A 15,986-nucleotide genomic window follows, 5' to 3' on the forward strand; every position below is an offset into this window, starting at 1 on the left:
CGAAAACATCGGTAATACCATTAACAATATTAATGTTATTATCGATAATAATAGTAATAATAATAAAGATATCAAAGATATTAACGATAATAACGATAAAAAAAATTGCAATTATATCCATAATAAAGGTAATAAATTTAATAACAATAATAATGTTAATGACAATAATTATAATTGTAATAATAAAGATATTAACAAAAAAATATAGATAATAGCATTAATAATAGCGATAAAAAAGATAATAATAGAAGTAATAATTACAATATTACTAATAATGAAGATAATAATGTTAATAATAGTAGTAATAATGACAACAGTATTAACAATAATAACTATAATAACGATAATGACGGTAATAATAATAACGGTAATAAGGATAATATCAATAATAATGATAACCATAATGACAATAATAACGACAATAACGAAAATTTCTATAATAATAATAACGATAATAACGATAATAACGTTAATACCGATATAAACGATAATAACGATAATCATAATAACGATAATAGCGATAATACCGATATTAACGATAATAAAGAAAATCATAATAACAATAATATCGATAATAACGATAATGAAAATAACGATAATATCGATAATAAAGATTATAACGACAATAATAATAATAATAAGAATGATAACGATATTAACGATAATAAGGATAAATAAATCATTTATAATAACAATAATATCAATAGTAACTATAATAACTATAATAACGGTAATAATAATGACGATAATAACGATAATAACGGTAATAAAAATAATAAAGGTAATAATAATAATAAGATTAATAACAATAATATCGATAATAATGATAATAACTACAATAACGATAATTACGATAATAACGATAATAATATCAATAATAATAATAGCAATAATAATGATAATAACGATAAGAATGAGAATAATAATAACGATAATAACGACAATAATTATAAAATTAATAGTGATAATAACGATATTAACGGAAATAACGATAATAATAAAATCAATAATAACGATAATAACTATAATAATAATAATAATGATAAAATTATAATAATTATAGCATTAATAACGATTTTGACTGTAATAAAAATAACAATAATAACGATATTAGCGAAGATAATAATAACAATAATAACGATAACAACGATAATAAGATTTATAGGAATAATTATAATAACGAAAGAAAGGATAATAACGGCGATAATGATAATAATAATAGCATTAATGATAATAACATTAATAACGATAATAACAATAATATTAGTAACGATAACATCGATAAAAACGATATTAATAACAATCATAATAAAGATAAAAACGATATTAACGAAAATAAAAATTATAATTATTATAACAATAATAGCAATAATAACGATAACAGCGTTAATATTAATACCAATATTAACGATAATATCGATAATAATAATAACAAAATTAACGATAATATCGATAATAAGAATATTAACAATAACAATAATAACGATAATAATGATAATAACGATCATTTTAATATCGATTTTAACGATAATAGTAATTATAATGTGAAATATAATAACGATAATAAAGATAATAATAATAAGGACAATATATATAACATTGATATCAAAGTTAATAACGACAATAATGATAACAATAATAACAATAATAACGATAATAACGATAATAACCATATTGTCGATATTAATAACAAATTTTAACGATAATGACAATGACAAATAATAATAACAATAGTAAATATAAGAAAGATAATAAAAATAACAATATTAAAGAAAATAACGTCAATAGTAGTAATATTAATAACAATAACAACGGTAATAACGATAATAATGATAATAATAATAATAATAATAATAATGTTAGTAACAATAATTAGTATATTACCGATAATAATAGTGGTAATGATAACAATAAAAAAAATAACGATAATAACGATTCAACGCTAGGAACGATAATAACTATACTAACGATAATGACGATAATATCGATAATAATAATAATAATATTAGCAATAAAAACAATAATAACGATAATAACGACTATTATAATAAGGATAATAACGATAATAATGATAATAATAATAAAGAAAACAATGATAATAACAAAATTAGCGATACTAATAATAAAGACAATAACGATATTATCGATAATAATAATAATAATATTAATAACATTAATACAGATTATAACGATAATAACGATTTTATCGATAATAATAATAACAATATTTACGATTATGTCGATAATAATAATAATAATAATAAAAATAAATAAGATAATGACGATCATAAATATAATAACGATAATAATAGTAATAATATTAATAGCAATATCATTAATAACGATAATAACGATAATAGAAGTAATGTTAATAACGATAAAAACGATATGTCCGATAATAATAATAATAATAAAGGTAACAGCGATATTAACGTTAATAATGATAATAATAATAATGACAATAACCATAATAACAATTTTAACGATAATAATAATAAGTATAATCATGATAATATCGGTACTACTAGTAATATTAATAACGATAATAACGATAATAATAGTAGTAAAAATAATAATAATAGCAATAATAAAGATAGTAACGATAATAATATTAACGGTAATAACAGCAATATTATGAATAATAACAACGATAATTACGATAATAACAATAATAATATTAATCATAATAAAGATAATAACGATATAAGGGATAATACCTCTAATAACGATAATAACGATTATAACGTTAATAATAATAATAATAACGATAATAATGTTAATAATGACATTAATTAAAATAATAATAATAATAATAATAATAATAACGCTAATATTCATAATAACGAGAATAAGGATAATAATAATGCCGGTAATAACGATAATGAAGATAATAATGTCTATAATAATAATAATAATGATGATAATAACAATAATAATAATAATAATAATAACAATAAGAACGATGATAACGTTTATAACAACAACGATAATAACGATAACAACGAAAATAATGATAATAACGACAAAAGCGATAATAACAATAATAATAATAGAAATAATAAAGATAATAAGGATATTAAAGTTTCTAACGATAATAATATTAACTAAATTAACGATAATAACAGTTGTATGATAGGAACGATAATAAAATAAATAATAAAAAAAATAAAAACCTCAATAACGATAATAACGATAAAAATAAAAGAAATAAAAGCAATGGTATGAATAAAAATTATTATGACGGTAATAACGATAATAATAGAAGTAATAATAACAGTAATAACAATAATAGCGATGAAAACGTATTTAATATCAATAATAATAACTATAATGATAAGATGGATAAAAATAATATCAATATTTACGATAATATCGATAATAATAATAATAATAATAACTATAATAACTATAATGATGAAAATAACAATTATAATAATAACGATAATAAAGATAGTAACGTTAATAATAATAATAAAAATAATAATTATAATAACGATATTAAGTACAATAACGATAATAATGTTGGTAATCTTGTGAATAATAACAATAATAACGAAAATAAAGATTATGACGATAACAATATTAATGACAATATCGACAGGAGTAATAATAATGATAATGATAATATCGATAGTAACGAAAATAATAATAATAATAGTATCTATTATAACAATAATAACGATAATGATGATAATAATAGTAATTATATTAACGATTCTGACGATAATAACGAAAATAACGTTAATAATAGTAAAATAATAACGATAATTGCGTAAATAACGACAATAATAAACGTAATAATAGCGATAATAACGATAACAATAATACGAATAATATGCCTAATAACGACATTAACGACTATAACGTTAATAATAATAGCGATAATAACGATAATATCGAAAATATTATTAACAATATTAACGAAAATATCATTAAGTATAATAATAATAAAAAAATTATAAAAATAATAACGATAATAACGATAATAATAATGATAACCATAATAATGATAAGAATGATCATCATATTAACGATAATAAGGATAATAATCATTACGATAATAACGATAATATCGATAAAAGTAATAGAAATAATAACGATTATATCGATAATAATAATAATAATAATAATAACGATAATAACAATAATAACGGTTATAATATTAATAATAATAACGAAAATGATTATAGTAATGATTATAACTATAATAAGGTTAATAACGGTAATAAAAATAAAAATAAAAACTTCAATAACGATAATAACAAAATTAGTAATATTAAAAATAAAGCTAAAAACGATAATAACGATAATAACGAATCATAATAATATCGATAAACACGATAAAATCGAAAATAATAATAAAAACTTTAACGATAAAATCGATAAAAATAATAATAATTTTAACGTTAATAACCATAATAAAAATAATAATAATAGCAATAATAACCATAACAAGGAAAATAACGATGATGATATTAACGAAAATAACGATAATAGTAATAAATATAATATCGATAGTAACAATAATAACTATAATGACGATAATAACGATAATGATAATAACGATAATGATAATAACGATAATGAAGATGGTTATAATAAAGATAATATCTTTAATAACGGTATTAATATTAATAATAATAATAGCGATAATAACGATATTAATGATAATAACGATAATAATAAAAGCAATTATAACGATAATAACAATAATTATGGTAATAACAATAATAATTATAATAGTGATAGCATTAATAACGATATTTACGATAATAATAATAATAATAAAGATAATAACATTATTAACGATAATAAAAATAATAATGATAATAACGTTATAGACGATAATATCGATATTGATAATAAAAATATTAACGATAAAAATAATAATAATGCTAACAAAATAACGATAATAACGAAATTATCGATAATAACGATAATAATAATAGTATTAATAATAACGATAATAAACATAATAACGATAATCATAATAATAATAATAATAATAACTATAATAACGATAATAACGATAATGACGCTAATAAAAAAATAATAATAGCAATAAAAACGAAAAATACGATAATAAAAATAGTAATAATAACGATAATAAAGATACTAACGACAATAACGATAATAATAACAACAATAATTACGATAATAACGATAATAACGATAATGATTATAATAATAATAACGATAATAACGACAATATTAATGATAATAATAACGATAAAAATGATAATAACGATTACAACGAAATTAATAATAATAACAATAATAATAATATTAATAATATTAAAAATAGTTAGTATAATAAGGATAATAATATTAGTAACCATAAAAATTATAACAATAATAACGATAATAACGATAACAAAGATAACTATATTAAAGATAATAACGATAATAATAATAACAACAATAATAATGGTAAAAAAGTTTAAGGGAAATAATAAAAATAATAATAAAGATAATATAGATATTAACAATATTAAAGCTAATAATTATAACAATAATAACGATAATAACTATAATTACTACTATAATATTAATAATAATAATAATAATAACGAAAAAAAAGATAAAAACATTAATAATATTAACTATTATAACGACATTAGTAATAATAAGAATAACGATAATATCGATATTAACATTAATAATAATAATAATAATAACGACAATAATGAAAATGACAATAATAACGATAGTAATAATAATAATAATAATAATAATATTAATTATAATAATAATAATAATAATAATAATAATAATATCGATAATAATGATAAAAACGACGATAACAGTAATGTAATAACGACAATATTAATAATAATGATAACAATAATAACCATAATACCGATAGTAATATTGATAATAATAATGATAATTTCGATATTAATGACAATAACGATAATAATAATAATAATAATAATAACGATAATAACGATAATAACGATAATACCGATAATAATAATAACGATAATATCGTTAAAGGTAATAATAATAATAATAGCAACAGTATCGAAAATAACGATAATAGTAATAATGATAAAGAAGATAATAATAATAATCATAAGAACGATAATAACGATAATTACAATAATAGCGATAATTACGATAATAACGATAATAATAATAACAATAATAACGATAATAGCAACAATAATAACGATAATCAAAAGAGTAATAATAATATTTATAACAATAATAATGCTAAATTTGATTATCATAATAACGATAATAACAATACTAATGATAATAACGGTAATGACGATAGTAATAAGAGTCATAATAACATAATAACGATAATAATAGTAATAAAAATATTGATAATTAGAATATATCGTTAAAAACGACATAAATAATAACAATATTAACAATAATAACGATAAAAACGATAAGAAATATAATTATAATAAAATTATTAACGATAATTACTTTTATTACGATAATAACGATAATAATAATAAGAATAATAACGATAATTATGATATTAACGATAATAATAATAATAATAATAATAATTTTACCATTATAAACGATTATAGCGATATTAATGATAATTACAATAATATTATTAATATTAATAAAAATAATAACGATAATATAGATAATAATAATTATTATAATTAAGATAAAACCGAAAATAGCAATAATATCAATAGTGATAATAACGATAATAAGGATATCTTACGATAATAACGATAATAATAAACACATCAATAACGGTAATAACGATAATAATATTAATAACGATAATGTTATTGAAGATAATAACAATAATAACCATAATAAAAGTAATAATAAAATTCATAAAATCAATAATAACGATAATAATAGTATTAATTACGATAAGAACGATAATAACAATAAAAACGATAACAAGAATAATGATAATAACGATAATAACGGTAATAGCGGTAACATTAATTACGATAATAACGATAATAACGATAATAAAGATAATAATAAGATAAATAATAGCGATAATAAGGATGACATCGATAATAATAATAACAATAATATCAATTGTAACAATAATAATAATAATTGAAAAAATAATAACGTTAATAACGATAACAACGATAATTACGTTAATAATACTATCAATATTAACCATAATAACGAAACTAATAAATACGAAAATAATATTAATGATGATAATGATAATAAAGATAAAAGCAATAATAACGACAACAATAATAACGATAATAACGATAATTATTATAATGATTATAATAAAACTAATAGTAATAATGACCATGATGACATTATTAACGATAATCATAATAGGGATAATAACAACATTGACAATAATAACGATAATTAAGAAAAAAATAATATATAATAATAACAACAAAAACGATAAAAACGGTAATAACGTTACTAATAATAATAGTAATATTGATAATAACGTTAATAACGATAATAACAATAATAAAAAATATTATATTAATATTCTTAACGGTAATAACGATAATAAGGATATAAATAATAATAACAATAATAATAATAATAACGATATAAACGGTAATAACAAAAATGACGATAATAATAATAATAACAACATTAATAATGACGATAATAACGATAATAATGATAATACTATTAAGGATAATAACGAAAATAACGATAATAATAGTAATAATAGAATTGATAATTACAATATAACGTTAAAAAAGATATTAATAATAACAATATTAACAATAATGACGATAAGAACGATAATAACTATAATTATAATAAAATTAATAACGATAGTTACTATAATGTCGACAATAACGATAATAATAACAACAATAATAACGATAATTATTGTAATATCGATAATAACTCAAATAATAAAATCAATATTAATTTTAACAATAATAACGATAATAAAGATAATAATAATAACAATATTATCGATAATATGGATAATGACGATATTATTATTATTAGTAATAACAATAATGACGATAATAACGATACATACGATTATAACGATGATAATAATAATAATGATGAAGATACTAAAGATATAACATTAATAATGAAAATAATAATAATTATAATAGCGATTTTAACAATAAAACCATAATAACGATAAAAATTATAATGTCGAAAATATTAATAATATTAACAGTAATATCGTATGTAGCGATAATAATAATAATCATAATAACGATAATAACGATAGTAAAGGTAATAAAATTAATAATAATATCGATAATATCGGTAATAAGAGGTAATAAATATAATAATAATAACAATACTAACTATATTAGCGATAAAAACGACAATGACGATCATAATTCTAATACTAACAATAATAACGATCATAGCGATAATATTAATTACAATAATACCGATAATAACGATAATAGCAATAATAATATTAATATAAATAATGATAATAAAGTTATTAAGGATAATATTAATAATAAGAATAACATGAACAACTATAATAACAATAATAACGTTAATAACAATATTATCGGTAATAATAATACACAATAATATATATAATATCGATAATAATAATAATAATAATAACGATACTATCGATAATAACGATAGTAATCATAATAATAATAATAACAATATTAACAATGTGAACGATATATTCGTTAATACCGATATTATCGATAATAATAATATCAATAGTAAAGATAAAAATAGTAATATTAATAATAATAATAACAATAATAACGATAATAACGATTATATAGATGGTAATAAAAATAATAATAACAATAATAAAAGTAATAACAGTAAAAACGGTAATAACGATAATCATGATGGCAATAATAAAGTTAGTAACGATAATTATTATAATGCCGTTAATAATAATAATAATAATAACAATTATTACGGTAATAAAGTTAATAATTATTACAATAATATCGATGATAACGGTAATAACGACATTAATAACAAAAATAATAATACCCATAATAAATATAATAACGATGATAACAATAAAAGTAATTATAAAAATAACAACAATAACGATAATAACTTTAATAATAATAAAATTAATAATAATAATTACGATCATAAAGTTAAAAATAATTTCAAATAATATGGATGACAAAATTAATATTAATAATAATAATAACAATAACAATGATACTAAAAATAATAAAAATAATAACGACAATAACGATAATAATAATAAAATTAATAACGATAATTACGATAATAACGATAATAACGATAATAATGGTAATAATAATAATTACAATACTAACAATATTAACGATTATAATAATATCGATAATGACGATAATAATAATAATTATAATAGCGATATTAACGATAATAACGATAATAATAGTAGCGAAAATAACAATAATAATTATGTTAATAATAACGATAATAACGATAGTAACGATTATAATAATAATTATAACGATAATATCTATAATAACTGTATTAATAATATTTATAATATTAATAATAAAGATAATAAATTTATCAATAGTAGTAATAAAAACACTCATAACAACAATAACGATAATAGCGATAATAATGATAATAAAGATAATTTTTTTTTATTTTTTATTTTTTTTGACGGTCTGTGAATGCCAATTTTTACGCACTTACCTAGGGTCCCTGACCGCTAGAGGAACCCTTTACCATTTGGGTCCCCCGTTATTGTCCCTGGAGTGTCGGGCTCATCGTTGGAATAGACACTACCGACTAAACGCATTTCCATCCTAGTGGCATAGTGAAACCATCCCTGCACCGCTTTGTAGCATTACTTCGGAATGACACCACTGCCTCATGTCCATAAACTGGTCTCTCTCATTCGGTTCTAAGTGGCAGGAACCTGGAACAACGTTGGTGGCACGTCTATGGGCCATCCATAACCATCTTCTTATTGCGTAAGATTTCCCTTACGTAACAGACCACCCTGTTCCACTTCTTCTGCCCTCGAAGCATTTTCTCGACATTGTTGTCCAGCAAGATGTCCCCAAGCTCCTGCTCTAAGGCAAGTCATTCGGCGCTCCACCGGGAACATATGAAGAACGTGTGGTTTGCATCTTCTTTGATCGAATCCCCATAGGGGCAGTTGCCGTTTGCTACTTACCCCATCTTTGCGAGGAAGGAGAGGAACAGGCCATGCCATGTTAAGAATTGGGTGAGGTAGAAATTTACCTCACCCGCCTTTCGGGTTATCCAGTTGTCAAGTCGACCATTGAGTCGGGCAGTCCATCTGCCCCTAGGTTCCTGCTCCCATCTGCTTTGTCAGGTCTCGATGCTGTTAGACCCGGCTTACTATGATGCCTCCTCCTTCCCCAGAACGGGCTTCTGCTGATGGACGAATTGTCTCTCCTTGGCTAGTAGGTCGATTGGGATTACCCCGATGACAATTAGCACTGCGGGCTCTGAGACCGTGCTGTAGGAGCACGCGATTCGGAGAGTACTCCTCTTGTGTACCGCGACTATGCGCTTGCGATATTTCTCTTATCGCAACGCCTCGGCCCATACTTCCGCGACGTATAGCATCACTTCATCGGCGGCACGCATCCGTATTCGCCTAATGCAAGGTCGGGGGCCGTTGACATTGGCCATGAGTGTGCCCAGAGTGGATACTACATTTGCCGCCTTGTCGGATGCCATTATTATATGCAATCCGTAATTGAATTTGTAATCGAGCATTACTTCTAGGTACCTGACGGACGGCTTATTCTGGACCATCGTGTCTCCTACAGAGAAGCTGCGCAAGGTGTTGATACGCTTCTTCGTTAGTATCACGATCTCTGTTTTCTGGGCTGAAAGGGATAGCCCGTGCTCTTCCATCCAGTTGATGACTCGGCGCATGACCTAGTTGAGCAGCAGCAGTGCCCCCTCCATGTCGTTTGAGGTGAGATATACACTGATATAAGTCGTCGAGTTTTGTCTCACCCAAACGTATACACATCCGGATCCTTGATCGGACACATGTATTTGTCAGCGATCTGGGATCCAAATGGCCGCGGTGACCAATTCGTCTGCGTACCATCCTATTCCTGCTGTGTCCTGGTATTGTTCGCTGATTAAAACGATATCAGCTTTATCTCAGAGCGGAGCTGGTTTAGAAGAAGGTGCAAGGTCCTGCTCCTATTGAGATTACCCTGATTATAATGATAATAACAATAATATTAATATCAATAATAACGATAATGGCGATAATAATATATATAACAATTATAATGATAATGACGAAAATAACGATAATAATAATAACGATAATAGCGATAATAGAAATAATAATAAAAATGATAAAAACGATAATAACAATGGTAACGTTAATAATAATAGAATTAATACAGATAATAACTATAATAACGATAATAATAATAGGCATAATAACGATATTAACGATAATAATAATAATAATAAAAACAAAATAACGATAATAACGATAATAACGATAATAACGAAAATGACGATAATAATAATAATAATGACGATTAAGAAGCTAATATCGATAAAAATAATAATAATAATAACTATATTAACTATAATAATAATAACACTAATAGTGATAACATTGATAAAAACAATAAAAACGGTAATAATAAAAATAATAATAATGAAAACAATAATAACGATATTAAAGGTAATACAAGAATAACGACAATAATGACAATAATTACGTTTATAAATATAATAACGATAATAATAATATTAATAATAACGATAATCACGATAATAAAGTTAATAATAATAATAACAATATCGATAATAACGATAATAACGGTAATATAGATAATAATAATAACAATAAAAAGAAAATATAGATTTTAATAATAATAATAATATCGATAATAACGATAATAACGGTAATAAATATAATAATAATAAAAATAATAAAGAAAATAACGATAATATCGATAATAATAATAATAATAACTAAAATTATAACGACAATGAAAATAACGATAATAACGATAATATCGATAATGAGATAATAATATTATCAATAATAACGATAATAATAATAGTCATAAACACAATAATAAAAACAATGACGATAATAACGATTATATAAAAAACGATAACAACACTAATAGTAAAAATAATAATAATAATATTAATAATAACGTTAATATCGAATATAATTATCATTATAATAAAGATAATGGCGATATTAACGATCATGACGATAATAATAATAACAACAGTAACGCTAATTACGATAATAATTATCAAAACATAATTAATAATATTTATAATAACAATACTTAAGATAATAAAAATAATAGTATTAACAGTAATGTCGATAATGACGATAATAACGATAATAACGATCATTACGGTAAAAATATTATTATTAATAACAATAATAATAATAATAACGATAGTAAGGATAATAACGATACCGTCAATAATAATAATAAAAATAATAACGTTAATAGCGATAATAAAGATAACATCGATAATAATACCAACACTATTAAGGAAAGAAACGATAATAATAATAATAGTAATACCAATAAAAACATTAATGATACTAATGATATTATCGATATTGGTAATAATAATAATAATAACGATAATAACGGTTATAATGATAATAATTATAATAATAACAATATTAAAAATAATAACTGTAATAACGATAACAACGATAATAATTGTAGTAATAATAACAATAATAACATTACTAACGATAATAACGATATTAAAGTTTATAATAATTACGATATTAACGATAATATTCAAAATAATAATAACAATATCAACGAAAATTCCGATAATAATAATAATGACAATAATAACGACAAGAGAGGTAATAACGATAATATCGATAATAATAATATGGATTGTAACAATAAAAGCGATTATAATAATAAAAATAATAACGATAATTACGATATTAGCGATAATAATAATAACAATAATAACCATAATAAGGTTAATATCTAAAATAACGATAATAACGATAATAACGGTAACAGTAACAATAATAATAACGATGCTAACGATAATAACACCAATAATAATGGTAATAATAATAATAATAATAAATATAACAATGGTAACGATATTACCGATAAATACGATTATATAATAACGATGATAACGAAAATATTAATAATAATTATGACGATAATAACGATATTCACCATAATGATAATAATAATAATAAAGATAATAACGATATTAACGATAATAATAATAATAATAATAACGATAAACAACATAATAACGATAATAATGATAATACTAATAATAATAATTATGATAAACACTATAAGAATGTTAGTAACGATAATAATAATAAGTAAACCTTTAATAACTATAATTACGATAGTATCAACATTAATAATAGTAATAATATCAATAGTAACGATAATAATGGTTATAACGATAATAAAATTAGAAAAATAATATTAATAACGATAATAGTAATAATAATAATAATAATAATAATAATAATAATAATTTTAACGTCACTAATGATATTTATGATAATAACGGTAAAAATAATAATAATAATAATAATAATATCGATAATAACGGTAACAACGGTTACAACGATAATAATAATAAAGAAATTACAATAATTACAATAATAACGATAACAATTATAAAACGATAATAATAATAAATGTAATAAAAATAATAACATTCATAATAAAACGATATAATTATATTAACAGTTATGAGGACAATAACGATTATAATAACACTAACAACGATAATATTGATAATAATAAAAACAATAATAACTATAATAACGGTAATAACGAAAATAATAATATAATCAATAACGATAATTAAGTCAATAACGATAAAATAATAGCAATAATAACGATAATAACGATAATAATAATAACAATATTAACGATAATTTAGATAATAATAATAATAATAAAGATAATAACTGTAACGACGATAATAACGATAATAACGATATTAACGACAATAAAACTAATAATAATAATAAGGGGTAATAGAGATTATAAAGATAATAATGATAATGACAATAATAATAATTGTAATAATAAAGATAATAATGATAATATAGGAAATAAGGATAATAATAATAACAATAATAGCGATAGTAACGATATTAATGATAATAACCACAATAATAATAATAGTAATAATAATTAAAACGATAATAACGATTATAATAATAATATTAATAACAATAATAAAGGTAATATGGACAATAATAATTATAAAAATAATAATAATAATAATATCGATAATATCGATAATAACGATAATAATAATATTACTAATAACAACAATGACAATAATAACGATAATAAGGATAATAACAAATACGATAAAGCCGATAATATCGACATTAATATTAACAATATTAATGATACTATCGATAATAATATTAACAATATTAACGATAATATCGATAATAATAATAACATTATTAACGATAATATATATAAAAATTAATACAATAATAATAATAACAGTAATAATGATAATAACGATAATAACGATGATAATAATAATAACGATAATAAGGATAATAACCACAATAATAGTATTAATAATAAAGATAACAACGATTTTAACGATAATAATGACAGTAATAATAACAATAAAAACGATAATAACGAAAACAATTATAAAACCGATAATAGCGATAATAACAATTAAAATCCTATTAACGATTTTAATATTTATAATAATAACAATAATACTGATAATAACGATAATAACGATAATAAAAGTAGTAATAATAACAATAATTACACTAATAATGTTAAAACGATAATAACGATAATATTAGTTTAATAATAACAATAATAATAATAAAAACGATAATAAGGTTATTAACGATAATATCTATAATTATAATAACCATATTAACAATAATAACGATATTATCAATCGTAACAATATCGACAATAACGATAATATCGATAATAATAATAACATTATTAACGTTAACATCGATAAAAATAATAATAATAATAACATTAACAACGATAATAACGATAATAAGTATAATAATAATAATGAAAATAACTATAATAACCATATTAACGATAATAATAACAATAATAAGAATAGTAATAATAATAACGTTAATTCCGATAATAACGATAATAAAAATAGTAAATATAACGTTAATAGCAATAATAACGATAATAATGATAATAATAAATAAGATAATATCGATTAAATTAATAACAATATTAACGATAATATCTATAAAAATAATAATAATAATAATAATAAAAGTAAGAACGATAGTAGAGATAACAACAATGATAATAATAATAACGATAATAATGTTAATAACGTTAATAAAAATAATTATAATAAAGATAACAACGATATTGACGAAAGTAGCGATAATAATATATTCAATAAGAAAGATAATTACGATAATAATGATATTAGCGATAAAATTTATAATAATGATAACAATAATGAGGATAATAACGTAAATAATAATAACAACAATAACGATAATAACGACATTCACGATAATAATAATTACAATAATAACGATAATAACGACATTCACGATAATAATAATTACAATAATAACGATAATAACGACAATAATGATAACAAGGAAGATAATTATAATAATAATATCAATAGAAACGATAAATTGGTAATACTTACGATTATAACGATAATAACGTTAATAACGATATTAACCATAATAATTTTAATAACTATATTTACGTTAATAACGATAATAATATCAGCAATAATAGCGGTAATAGCGACAATAAGGGTAACAATAATGATAATACTATTGACAATATTATCGATGATAACGATAACAAAAATAACTGTAATGACAATAATAATAATAATAGTAATAAAAATAATAATTATAATAACGTTAATAATAATAACAATGATAACGGCAATAATGATAATAATATTAATAAAGATATTAGCAGTAATAATAGTAGTAATTTATAACTATTATAACGAAATTAACGATAATAACGATAACAATAATAACGATTATTACTATAACAACTGAAATAATAAAAATGATAGAAACG

The 15,986-nt window shown here is 20.5% G+C and overlaps 1 protein-coding gene across 1 annotated transcript; it reads right to left on the bottom strand.

The window, feature by feature from the left end:
- Positions 1-10,455: 10,455 nt before the first annotated feature.
- LOC124432615 lies at positions 10,456-10,812 on the bottom strand. Its single transcript, XM_046981624.1, has one exon. It carries the CDS (start codon positions 10,810-10,812, stop codon positions 10,456-10,458), a length of 357 nt encoding a protein of 118 aa, XP_046837580.1.
- Between the last annotated feature and the right edge of the window lie 5,174 nt (positions 10,813-15,986).

Source organism: Vespa crabro, unplaced genomic scaffold, assembly GCF_910589235.1.
Source record: "Vespa crabro unplaced genomic scaffold, iyVesCrab1.2, whole genome shotgun sequence".
Taxonomy (NCBI): Eukaryota; Metazoa; Arthropoda; class Insecta; order Hymenoptera; family Vespidae; genus Vespa; species Vespa crabro.